At 39.1% G+C, this 13,766-nt stretch overlaps 1 protein-coding gene across 9 annotated transcripts in view; it reads left to right on the top strand.

Moving 5' to 3' along the window:
* ENPP2 (ectonucleotide pyrophosphatase/phosphodiesterase 2) overlaps positions 1-13,766 on the top strand; it is a 72,805-nt gene that overhangs the window by 43,712 nt on the left and 15,327 nt on the right. For 8 of the 9 annotated variants that reach the window (XM_064646033.1, XM_064646042.1, XM_064646095.1 and 5 more), the window contains exons 12-15: positions 6,629-6,740; positions 8,090-8,215; positions 11,719-11,750; positions 12,549-12,676. In XM_064646033.1, coding sequence (XP_064502103.1) covers positions 6,629-6,740; positions 8,090-8,215; positions 11,719-11,750; positions 12,549-12,676 — 398 coding nt within the window. Of the gene's footprint in view, positions 1-3,561; positions 3,715-6,628; positions 6,741-8,089; positions 8,216-11,718; positions 11,751-12,548; positions 12,677-13,766 lie in introns of all 9 variants that reach the window. The other variant, XM_064646104.1, reaches the window with a different exon arrangement.

A 13,766-nucleotide genomic window follows, 5' to 3' on the forward strand; every position in this document is an offset into this window, starting at 1 on the left:
CGGGTGTGAGGAATTATTCCAAACCAGTGCTGAAACACCATAGTGGATGGAGGGAAGCAGTCCTTTTCCTGGATAAGGGGTGGTTAAGACCTACCAACACTCCTGTTAAATTGACAGGCAGGATATGTGTCCATGTTGTCATTTGGTTCAAAACAAGAGCTATGTCTGATTCAATTAGGCAAGGTATCAGTAATGAGAGCTCTCTGATTCAGTGATATATTTCTCAGTAATGCTTTATAATTCCTCTTATTGAAGTGTTACAATTACTATATGCAGCTTATGACTGAAAACTCTAATTTTATTTATCTGGAGACAACCACCTCCTTCTGAACAGGGTTGTGGAGCTTTTTCCATGGACCTCAAGGAGAATATTAAGATGATGACATTGAAATTGTTCTTTAAATTGTAGTGTTTAACAAACCAGTTTAACATCCAATATGGCAATCTAGTTTCAGGTTAATTGTAAAAGTCTAAAAAGTGAAGTTACGAAAGTGTTCATTGTAGGAAAAGTCACTATAAAAAGAAAAAGCCTCTAAAGACTCTTACTGTTTGGGGGCTCTTCTCTACAGTTATCTGAAGATTGATCTCTAATTGCAAGGCAAAGCTTAGCCTCTTATAAAGTGTGAATTATTAGCTTATGAAACTTTTGCAAAAAACTAGTTTTATGTCATTTGCGTTAAACACAAGAAGACTGTGAAATTGATTTTTAGCAAATTGAGAACAGATGAGTTGGCAGAACTTAGTATGGGTTTGCAGTTCAAACAGTGGAGCTAACTTTGTGAATGGAAATTTAAGTAAGTGAATACAGCTGTGTAAGTATACAGATGCTGAGGTTTGGGAGGGGCCTGGTTTCAGGATTGAAAAGCTAGGAAGTATTTTATATTGTTTCTCTTGACACTGCTCTCAGTGTAACTTTTAGGAGCTATGAAATTTACATACACCAGCTGGAAGAAAGTCCTCAAAGGGATCCCTTTCGGCTACTTCCTTGATATACTGAAAGTGTGACTTCCTTGTGAAATCATTCCTTTCTTGTATGATGCTGGCAGCACTTAGACAGCTGGAGTAGTACGGATCATTTTAATTCGTGCAAACGCAGATCAGCCAAACAATAATATTTGAAAACAAGCTCATAAGGACTCTGTTATATTTTAAATGGGCTTCTTATTTCTTCTTTGGAAGAGTGAATATTTTATGCTGAATTTTTCTTGCTGTAGTAGTTTGAGAAATAGTTTTATATCTTGAAAACCTCCAAATCTTACAAGTTTCCTTTAGAATAAAGTGAATTAGAGCTTATTATACCAAACAACATTCTAAATATATTTTAAATATATAATCTTAAAGGTCTAATGGCATCCATTACTGGTAGTTTTCAGCTTCCAGGCTTCAGCAGATGGCACTCAGAGCTTCCCAGGACATACACAACATCATATTTGCAGAGTGTCTTAAAAACTAGAAGTAAAGGGACTTAGAGACACATAAACCTTTGGTGAATTGCCAAGGTTTTTTAGGTAAATGGAATTGATATTATGGCTAGTGTACACAAGTGTAACTATGCATATACTGTAACATGAAGTTCAGTGTAAATGACTTGGTTGTCTAGGTTTGGTTGGTTTTTTTTTTTTGTCTTGTGGTGGGTTTGTTTGGTTTTGGTTTTTTGTTTGTTCGTTTGGTGTTTTGTTTTTTGTTTTATTTTTAGTATTTCAGTGGATTCCATTATGTTTCCAGGAGCAGTTATGGGACATATAAAATATATGCTTGCTTTTGATTTACTTCTGCTTTTTTTTTTTTTATCTTTCCCTCTGTGCTTCTGCAGTTGAACTCTGGTAGGTTGGTCCATCCGGGTCAAGAAGCAGAGCTTTGGCTGGCTAGTTACCCTTGTGATGTTACAGTTTCCTTCTGTAAGCAGGGAAGGATTTGTTTCCCTCCTCCATAACTCTGTTATGACTCTTCTCAAGCAAGACTAAGATTTGGCTGGTTAATAAGAACTTGGCTTTTTGTTTTTTTCCTCCTAGCTAACTTTTTTTTTTTACATAAAATATTCCAGAAATATACTACCATAAGAGCTCTAAAATACATCGAAATCTGGCACTGCTAAGCCATTTCTGCTGCTCCTCTAACATGCTGTCTTGAGACAGTCATTTCAGTGTTCAGACCTCGCGTTTTCTGGCATTGTGGAGCTCTGTCTGGGCCGATTCAGAGACAGTAAAATGAGAATCCTTCCTTTCCCTGCCGCTCCTCTCATCAGGACTGCACAAAGCTTGAAGCATTTTAAAAACAGAAAACTCTGGTGCTGCTTTATTAAAATGCCTTTCTGGAGAAAGACGAATGAGACTGGACTAGAATCTCCTTTCCAGCTGCTTGCGTTGGAAGCAATGAAACAGCATGGCAGATGGTAACATCCCCTTCCTCCCCTTCCCTGTTTATGTAGCTCTGTAACTGAACAACTGTGAGAAGCTGCCTAAGTACATAGAAGTTCAATAACATCGTAAATCTCCAACTCCTCTCAAGCCCATTCAGCATGCTCTGTCACACACAGCATATTGTAGTTTATCTCCTGGTAGGCATCACCTGTCAGCACTTCACACACCATCTGAGCAGTGCCAGGAGCCTGTGACTTGTGTTAAAGTCAGAGCAGGGGAGTTTAAAATTACAAGCAAGTTGATTAATGGGATAATAGTTTATTCTAGCTATATCTCCTTTTTTTCACTTTTATAATTTTTTTTCCTTCCATAAGTCTGTCCCAGGTAGTTGTGCATTATGAACAATAACAATACCCAATGAGATGCCACACTGAAAGTGCTAGGAAATTAAATTCTCGAAATTGCCATGGAGCTGGTAATGAGGCAGGTAGCAGGGCAGACTTCTCATGTGCTGCCACTAATGTGCCCTGCCTGGCTGATTTGAAGGATACGAGCTCCATTCTAACTGTCTCACCTTTGTAGCTCTGATCTGCAGATCCCAAAGAGTAGGTTCTGGTGATTTCGGTGGGTTACAAGGTCTGGCACACGATAGTGGCACCTGCTAATGCCACGGATGAAGGTAGTTGGTGTCACTGATTCAGCCAAAAAGTGGTGTGGGAAACCTTGCAGAAGTCATTTAGACTGAACAGGCTCTAATACTCATACCTAAGCCATCATTCAAGTGAAATGTTGCATTTCCACCAGCACTCTATCCCCAGACACTTATTAAATGGTGTGCAATGAATTTTGCTTTAATTGAAATTGTTTACTTAATTTTTTATAATATTAATGGATTAATATCTTATAACTAACACCCCCCATATAACTATATATTTTCAAAGTCAGAAGCCCCACATATCTTCTGAAACACCAATTTAATTTGCTTTTATGCTGTCTGCTCTTGTAACTGCTCTGCTTTCAGTACAATTTGGTGGATTCCTCCTTAAAGAGGGACAGATCCTAAATTGTCCACAAGCCTAAATTTTTGAAAAGGCTAGAGCATTTATGCTTCAGAATTATCTGGCACACATAGCTTTACTATCTGATGTGAGTTGAGACAGGCTTTTTTTCTGAGTCCAGACATCTCTCCCTGCCAGTACAGGAGAGTAGTTATGGCTCCCCTCTTACTCCGCCTAAGAGACCTAAGAGAAAGCTTCCTCCTAAGAGGAGACAGGAAAGACCAGTTGCAGCTCCAAAGAAAAGAAGAAAAGTACATAGAGTGGATCAATATTCTACGGAAACTCGTCGGAAGAAAGTAAGTTCCAAAAATTTATGATGGAAGTGCCACTTTTTAGGCACTGCATTGTCTTTATTTTTTTCAACATGGGAGTTCATTCCATGCTTCAGGTTGGGATTTTGCAGCCAAAACTTTTCTAAATGTACTGAAGGACCCAAAGGAAAGCAGCCAAACCAGACCAAGCCTTCTGGGAGCTATGTTTTTCTTATTTCAGACTGTTTGCGTTAGGGAGAGTTGTCTTTATAATCCCTTAATATTTTTAAATCCAGCCATCAGCTGGAGGCAATGTCAGATAAATCCCCAGGAAGACAATTCCACTGTTGCTAACCCTTCTGAACTATTACAAGTTCTGCGATAGGCTGTAGACTCCTTAACTCCCACCTCATAGGAGCATAGTGATTATTCAAGATTTTATGTCTAATCATGTTGTGACTCATAAAATCTAAAAGGAAAAGAACATTTGTTTTAAAAATGTACATTTTAAAGACATTTTGTGACTTTGGAGGGTAAGGGATTATTGATTACATGATTTCTGAATGCTGTATTTGCAATAGAGATGGTGCACTACTCTGTTTTCACAAGGAAAACATCAAATAGAAATTGCTTTATTAAGAAATGCAAGTGGATGAAAAGGGTATTCCTTAGTGTACGATCTTTCTCCACCTGGCACTAACTAACACACTAGGAGGGGTTATAGACTGCTTCAGTATTATTTTAATTTCAGAAATTTTAACTAAATAATTAAAAAACTCTTAAATAAACAACCTACATATTTCTCCTTTAAGCTTGAAACAAAAGCCTTGACACTCAACAGTATACTACTAGAAGCTTTAAGCGTTCTTCTCAGTATCTTTTTTTTGTGGCAATGTTTTCACAATGCTACCAACTCTTTATTGTAGCATCATCTTAGAGATCCATACATCTTGAAAGCTAAAATTTTTCTGTACAGTCTTCCAAAGCCTTGATATTAACATATCAGCTGAAGAAGGATCCAAGAGTTCTATTTGTTTGCCAGTAACTTTTTGAAAGCTACATCTGCAAAAGAATGTGAGCTGTAAGAGGAGATCAAGTTGCTGAAGAGAGTAGCTAAACAAAATTGCCTTCACTTGAAATCTCTGTAATTATTGTTGCTCTGTTTTTTTATCATTATTATTTCTAAAAGAAGCCTCAAGCCTGCTGACAAAAGTAAATATTAATGGAAAATCCATCTGGTACCGATCTCTTCACTCTTGTGACCAATGACAGGACTTGAGGAAATGGCCTGGGGCTGAGTCAGGGGAGGTTCAGGCTGGATGTTAGGGAAAGGGTCTTCACCCAGAGAGTGGTTGAGCACAGGAAGAGACTCCCCAGGGAAGTGGTCACTGCACCAAGCCTGACAGAGTTCAGGGAGCATTTGGACAATGCTTTTGGGCACATAGTGGGATTCTTGGGGTGTCCTGTGCAGGGCCAGGAGGTGGACTCAGTGATCCTGATAGGTGCCTTCCAGCTCAGTATATTTGATGATTCTATGGATTTCCAGCTTTCTTGAATAAGCTTTGAATTCTGAGTAAACGTTTTATTTTCTTACGTGATTGACATTGTATAAATAGTTTCATAAAAATGGAATTCCCATTTGTTGAAGAAATTTTTTTATTTGAGAGTGGAAGAATGCTGAAATAGACAATTTTCTTTTTTTCTGAACTTGAATGTTCCAAAGTTTTTACTAAAGTGACTACTTAGGCCTTCCTCAATTAAAATATTTCAAAATTTCACCCTTCGACTGAACTGCTTCCATATGTTGCAGAAACTGTTCCTTCTGTTCCCCACCATGATTCCTTCTCTCATAAGTCACTTCTCTGTGTATTTATAGTGCCACATGGGAGTTGATATTTCCTATCTCATCTTATAACCTATCAGACTCGTTTAAAATGTGCTCTTAATGACTCAGGCAGAGGGAGAATTTCTGAACCATATCTTTCTGGGTCACACTAACATGGTGTTTATTTTGGAAAATTCTGCCAAAACCTACGTTTTTTCTCATCCACAATTTGTTATAATTCTTTTTGTCACTGGGAGGACTTTTTATTGTGGATACTTGGATCAGCCAAATCAAACAGACAAATGAGGAAGAAGTTGCCATATTGTGACAACAAATGTTTTCTTCTCAAAATCAAAACAAAATCTGAGTCTTCTGCCTAAAAATCTGACTTTTACCTCCTCTGTGCCATCTGGTAAAAAATATTTGATTTTCTTAAAGCTGAAAACACAGTCCCGTATCCTGCTGTTTTCTGGGTTTTTTTCTTAATGAAAAAGAAACTTAAATGAAGAAATCACGGTATTGTATCTGTGTCCTCTGGGGCCTGCTGACGATTTGGCCAGAACTGTCATTTGAGCTGCTGGAAACTCTTGGCTTTGAAGCTGAAGAACGTTCCCTCTGAGCCCCATGTGCTCAAGTGACGTACATGTTGTCGTCTAAGTATCAGATGTCCTTTGAAGTGAATTTCATTAAGTGACTTGGCATGTGAATCCCAAGTCCAAAGTTTCATTTCATGTTTGTGCTTTGACTAAACCATTCACATAAAATAGCCTTTTAAAAATACTGTTCTTTATTTATAAGAAGCGAACTGAACCCCAAAGTCATGTGTGCTTTCCTACTCTCTATACATGGTTTTACCAACTGTACACATGTTCACCGGATGCCCAGGATCAGCCATAAGGATCTTTTGCTGTCTTGTGTCATCATCTCAGCAGGGCTTTCTCATGATGAAATCGTGCTGCAGATACACAAAAGGAAGTGGTATGATAGTTGTGGGTGTAACAGCTCAGCCAAGGCTTTCCCTCTTGACCTGGATGGTTACTCCTACCAGAGTTTTGCCAAAGGACCACCATTGTAGTAGTAGGAACATCACAACGACAGAATTAACTCTTTTTTTCTTTCTGCATATTTATACAGATGATGGTGAATCCTCTGAGAGAGATTGACAAGACAGTAGGACAACTAATGGATGGTCTGAAACAGCTGAAACTACATCGATGTGTCAATGTCATATTTGTTGGAGATCATGGTAAGTTTTAAACTATAATATTTATCAGTTAATAAAGGCTTAAGCAATGTAGCTGTAGATATAATAAGTGAAATGAAAGTTCTGTTTAAAATATTTTTGTGCTGGGTTTTTTTCTGGTAGTTTAACACGCCCAAATGAGGCATTTGGTGTGGACTGGCCACTCAGCTCACCTGTTAATTGTCATTGGAGGACTTTTATAACAGTGATCTGGGTATTTACATCTTCACTTAAAGCTTTTTAAATCTTGGCATTTCTGATATCACATCCAAGCGCAGCTCTTCTTGCATGTTTTGGAAGGCTATAATGTGCCTAGAGTAATCTTTCTGTCAGTTTTTATGGAAGGAAAATATTTAAAAGCCCTGTTCTCCTGTACATGAGGAGAGAAGTAGGACTTTAGATTAAGGAATTTCCATGGCAATTAGGGGGTCAAATTATCCAACCAGGAGAAAGACTGGAATATCTTTAGGAGACCGTGTTCAGCTTGGATGGAAAAGTTATCAAAATAATGGAGAAAGGAAGTAAAAAGATATTTCATGGTCAGATGGAGAGCCACCTAAAAGAGGAGATATTATTTGGTAGGTCTCATTCTTTCAGATATCAGAAGAAACTTTACAATATAAGTAGTAAATATAAGCAAAGGCAAAAAGAAAAAGAATTTTATTACAGAAAAACGCAACCATATTTGAGAGAAACCTGATTTTATATAACTTTTTTAGCGATGCCACCAAAGGTCCTGTTCTGTTTAGATCTCTGTTCGTGAAAAGCTCACAAGAACCGCTAATATCAGCAATAAAATGGCATATGCCTCCTTTCTGGCTGTGGGGAGAGAAGGGTAAGGGGTGGGAAGGATTTCCAGAGGTGGCAGTTTTGTGCTGAGAACCTTCTGTGTCTGGCAATACATTCCTCCCTGCCACAAATGGCAGCAAGAGAAAATTGTTTATCTGCAGCTGCCTTAGAACAGACCACCAACAGACAATACCTTTTGTGTATTTCTCTTAAAATCATTTGTTTAAAAAGAAATAATCCCCAAACTAGTACACTAAACTAGAAACAGACTTTGATTTTTCCATGAGCTTAATTTGGAGTTGTGTTAGTGCACATATGGGTATATGTGGTGACTGTTTCTACGACTCTGAGACTGGTATTTCTCTTGTTTAAGCACGTGCTAAGATCACTCCCAGTTTGACTCCTACCAGTGTATTATGTTGGAATTAGATGGCTGTAAAGAACAAGATTAGTCATCCAAAATAATATATAGGGTGTTTGGGGTCTTTTTTTTTTTTTTTTTTGCTGTTCTGGAAAATGTGGTTTTTTTCAGGCTGGATAAATTTTACATTTTCCTTCTGCAGGAATGGAAGACACTACTTGTGAAAGAACTGAATTTTTAAGCAACTATCTGACTAATGTGGATGACATCATTTTGTTGCCTGGATCTTTAGGGCGAATTCGCCCTAGGCCTAGCAATAACCTAAAGTGTAAGTTAATTTAATCATTTCTCTTATATCCTGAAAACTAGACTTCATTCCTTCCTTGGACTGATGTTATCCAAAGGGTGTAAATTTGCAGTGTGTTGGCAGGAATTTTAGAGGGAATCCCACTGCTCACCAGCTGCTTCCTCCCTTCCCAGTCTGTAGTTCACAGACACCAAAGTGGTACAGCTACCAAGTGGATGGCTGAAATGTTCTGGGTTAAACCCCACTCTTTTATATCAAGGAGGAGTGGGAACTCCAAGCCAGCTTCACGTGACAGCTTATGTGTCCTTGTGAGTTTATTCATGTACTTTTCCCCTCTGACAACAGAAAATGGACTTAGAAGATCTGAGCACTGCACAGACTGGATATAAAAAAAAGCATCTCATACATTTTGAGCTAATAGAAAAAAAAGTGAATTTTTAGTTTTGAATTCAGTAGTTTTATCAAACTTTTGGCATAGATGAGAAGCAGTGTGGGTTGCTGAACAGCAACAGACTGGAGACGTTGAGGGATATAAGGAAGATTTAGAGTATGCATTCAGGGCCAATGTTGACAGTAAAACTTATTTTCTAGAAACATGCTTTTAGAAATTCACCCTGACTTAGTCTTTGAGATTAATTGATCTTTGATTAGTTCACTCAAGGCTCAGGCAGGAATCCTCTGGTTAAGCTAACTCTGTGATTTCAAGCATTACAGACCCAGCTGCCCTCTGCTGCTCCTGAGGAATACCACCTCCTGGGCAACAGTACTAGGATAGGGCTTGTGCCAGCACCATGGCTGCTGTTGCTCAATGTACCAGGGCAAAACTGGCTTTGCCAGCAGTTTAAGCTACCGTGCAAACTCATAAACTAACCATAAGTACCTGTCTTTTGCAGCATAGCTACAAGGGTGACAACTTTTGATAGAGGGGAAGATCAGATAGTTGGGACAGCCACCTGTCCCTTCAAAACACTTCAGATATGCTTTGGTTGAGGACAAATTTCACAGAAAAGTTGATCTTTGAAGATTAAATACCTTTAGAATAGTAGCAGAAATCATAAGAATGTGGTAAAACTTTCTTAGATAGTGATTTATGTATGCATTTATTTTACTGTAAACTTATTTACCTGAGTATGTATGCTCGAGGAATACATGATGAATGTGGAAAGACCTGTTGAAAATAGTGCACATGTTGTTCAAACTTACCATAAAGACTGAATTCCTACACTTCACAGTCTACTGAAAACAAATTACAGTTCTGATAAGTCTTATAAAGTTCTTTCAATCTTGAATTCCTAAACTGCGGAGAAAAATAAGTTTTCCTTGGAGGGTGAATGGCAATATCTTTCAGAAAGATCAGCTTGTCTCACTGACCTCTGAGTCACACCACTGGTTTTCCCGCAATAGCATTTTCCTCTTTTGGCCTCTGTCCACAGCTTCCTAGTTTGAATATTCGCAATTGCTTATAAATCAGCTGTTTGAACATAGAACAAAGAAGCATGTTTCTTAGCTTTAGAAGTGGGGTTTATCCCCTTAAATGGCAAACTGCTGACTTTTTTATTCCTCCTACATTTTCCTGATCCATAATACTGTCTCAGTACTGCAAACACACCTTTGCAATGAAAAAACCTGTAGCTTGTGTTTTGAGGTTCAGTAGAGCCCATTCCAAGCTCGGCAAGATCATGCCTTAAGCAATTACAACATTAGTAGTTAAACAAGAGTTTTGCACTTCCTAAGATTTTCTTTTAGTCTTTTTTTTTTTCTCTAAGGACCGGAAAATACTTTCTCCCACTCCCCAGAAGAAAACAGTATGTACTGTTGCCAGTTTCGGGCTTTGTGTCTTTCATGTCCCTTTAATTAGTCCAAAGACTAATCCAGAATATTTTACTTTGACTTTTCACTTACTTAGCAGTAGCCTATGAAATTGGTCAAATGTTAAAAGTGACCAAAAAATGCAACATATTTATCTTACTGCTTCTAACAGAGTGCATTGTTGCATTCAAATGTGCTTTGAAAATTTTTCAAGGAAAGTAATTGTGTTTGAGGATAATTTTTTATTTTAAAGAATAACAGAAGTCTTGAAAGTATGTGTTTTCAGAAAATAGAATAAGTATTAAGCTAAGGTCCAGTCTTAAAGCAATGAGAACACTACTAAGCAACTACATATCACTGAGCCATCACATGGCATGTGCAGGGCAGCCAGGGATCAGGTCCACCCAGCATGTGTTTAGGAAAGGCAGGTCCTGCTTGACCAACCAGATCTCCTACTATGACAAGGTGACCTGCTTAGTGGATGAGGGAAAGGCTGTGGATGTTTCCTAACTGGACTTTAGTAAACCTTTGATACTGCCTCCCACATCATTCTCTTGAGAAACTGGAAGACCATGGCTTGGACAGATGCACCTTCAGTGGGTTAAAAACTGGCTAGATGGCTGGGCCCAGAGTGTTCCCCAGGGCTCAGTATTTGGGCCAGTTCTGTTTAATACCTTTTATTGATGATCTGGATGAGGGGGATCAAGGGAACCCTCAATCAGTTTGCAGACAACATCAGTCTGGGTGGGAGTGTTGATCTGCCAGAGGATAGGAGGGCCCTACAGAGAGATCGGGACAGGCTGGATCAATGGGCTGAGGCCAACGGTGTGAGGTTCAACAAGGACAAGTGCCAGGTCCTGCAGTCTGGTCACAACAACCTGAGGCAGTGCTATAGGCTTGGGGAACAGTAGCTGGAAAGTGGTTCAGTGGGAAAGGACCTGTGGGTGTTGATCAACAGCAGCTGAACATGAACCAGGTGCCCAGGTGGCCAAGCAGTCCAATGGCATTCTGGCCTGTGTCAGAAACAGTGTGACCAGCAGGACCTGGGCAGTGATTGTGCCCCTGTACTCGGCACCGGTGAGGCTGCACCTCAAATCCTGTGTTCAGGTTTGGACTCCTCACTACAAGAAAGACATTGAGGAGTTGGAGCACGTCCAGAGAAGGGCAACGAAGCTCATGAAGGGTCTGGAGCAAAAGCCTTAAGAGAAGTAGCTGAGGGAGATGGGGGTGTTCAGCCTGGACAAGAGGAGATTCAGGAGAAATCATATCGCTCTCTACAACTATCTGAAAGGAGGTTGTAGCCAGGTGGAGATCGGTCTCTTCTCCCAGGTAACAAGTGACAGGACAAGAGGAAATAGCCTCAAGTTGCACCAGGGAAGGTTTAGATTGTATATTAGGAAAACTTTCTTTACGGAAAGGGTTGTCAAGCATTGGAACTGGCTGCCCAGGGATGTGGTGGAGTCATCATCCCTGGAGGTATTTAAAAGACATGTAGATGTTGCACTTAAGAACACAGGTTAGTGGTGGACTTGGCAGTGCAGAGTTAATGGTTGGACTTGATCTTAAAGGTCTTTTCCAACCTAAACAATTTGATGATATATACAGAATACTTTTAGTAAAGATCAGTGAACTATTAGGAAGTATGCTTATGTAAACCTTGTGTTTTCTTCTATGAGTTTTTAATCTTTTGTATTTTTTTTTCCTTTGCTTAACAGATGACCCTAAAGTGATTGTTGCCAACCTTACAGTAAGTACTTAGGACTGGGAGGTATCTGTCTGTATTGCCCTGGTCACATCTTGATTTGTGGCATTATTCAGCTTTCTCTGTTCATTCTTTAGGCAGGAAAACAAATGATTATCATGAATAAGAATGTTAAATGGTTCCCTTCATGAGTACACATTAATGTTTGTCATACATTCCACTGTTTGCTGCTATAATAGCTTCTTTAACCTTTTTGGGCAGCACAGACACAGAATCTCCTGGAGCATCTTTACTCCCTGAATTGGGTCTGTTTATTTATTGCTTCAGAAATGGAAAATAACCTTTTAGAGTAAATATTTTACTAGCACTTTGAAGATGCTGAAAAAGTGCATTTGATAGTCTTCAACTTCACTACTTTTTAATTAAAGAAAAGTGTTTAAAATAAAAATAAAACAAACTCAAATTTTGTAACCAGATGGCTTTAAAGATATCTCATGCAGATAAGGTATATTTTTGAGCATTCAGGTTACCTCTGAAACTTAAACTTTGATCCAGTTAGAATAAAATTCTTCATCTGTGAGCTTCATCTGTGATGTTTTGGATGATGCTTCCAACAAGAGTGTCACAGGAATGAAGAATTTCAAATATATCTTTGAATGACTCCCAAGTCCTTGGATGTAAGTAAATACTGCACAGAAATGACTGGCCTACATACTCTAGATGTACACTTTGTTTTCAAGACACCACCAGTGATGACCTTAACGACTTGATTTCTGTAGTTGAAGGTTTTATGTATGCCTTAAGCTACTGACAGTGTGTCATTTGTAACCATTTATATTTCAGTGTAGAAAGCCAGACCAGCACTTCAAGCCTTACTTGAAACAGCACTTGCCCAAACGCTTGCACTATGCTTACAACCGAAGAATTGAGGATGTTCATTTACTGGTGGATCGCAAATGGCATGTGGCAAGGTAAACCCTTGCTTTTGCTTCCTTCCTGATTTTCAGTCTTTTTCTCTGAGGAAAAGGGATTGCCCTGTCTCTTGGCATCCTGCTCCTGTACCTGTACCCTGTGCAGAAGAGAAGTTTCTAACTCCTGGTGAGGTTCAATAAATTTGAGGTGGGAAGGTGTGGTTCAGAACACAAAATAATTTAAAGTTTCAGAAAATCAGTCACTGGATAGAGGGTAAAACCCCATACTGATTTCCTTTAGCAACTTTGTGGTTTTTTGACTGAAGAGTTCAACTGGGGAGCGGGGAATGTGGGAGGAAGAGGCAGGCTTATGTGGTGAGGGGATGTTAAGGAACAGGAGTCTGAGTGGATGCAATAGGTGAATGGAAAGAAAATGGAGATATTGACACAACAGATGAATACCTGAGAACATGTGGAAGGCTATGACAGGGTGGCCATCAAAGTGCTGTGCTGGCAGTGTATTGTGTTTCAAATCCACGAAAGCCAGGATGCTTTAGCTCAGAGAAAACCCTGATTTGGGTTGCTCTTCCCCGTATGAATTTTCACTTATCAAATATGGGCAATTTTTAACACTTTTAACATGAATTTTAAATATTAAATATTAATTATAATTTTTAAGCTAAAAATTGAGTGAGGAAAACTAAGTTGGCGCATATCTAGAGTGAAGAGGAGAGGAGTAGCCTTTGTCTGTGAACTGTGCACAGCTTTCTGTTTTAATATTCTTTTGACACATGTTGTGTATTACAGTATGAAAATGGTTGAGTCTTTATGCATGAAGCTGACTCAGTGGTTCATGGAGGATGACACAGCTTTTGGCTCATGCTAGTCTGTTACGAGCTTTAAATTATGGTAGGGTTTTTTGCCCATATAGGTGCCAGGCAAACATGTAGTGTGTTGTAAGTGCCTTTTGACATCTGTGCTTATCTTTCCACGAATTATGCAACGATCACTCTGCTGAAATAGTGAATGAGAAACCCCAGTTACTTTCTAGTGTAGCTCCACAGGCTGGCTGGCTGCCCTGTGCAGTTGCTGTGGCAGGGGTTCATGTACATTTCAAGGAATCACACTCTGAATTTTAGGCCTATAAAAG

The sequence above is a fragment of the Pseudopipra pipra genome, chromosome 1 (genome assembly GCF_036250125.1).
Source record: "Pseudopipra pipra isolate bDixPip1 chromosome 1, bDixPip1.hap1, whole genome shotgun sequence".
Lineage (NCBI taxonomy): Eukaryota > Metazoa > Chordata > Aves > Passeriformes > Pipridae > Pseudopipra > Pseudopipra pipra.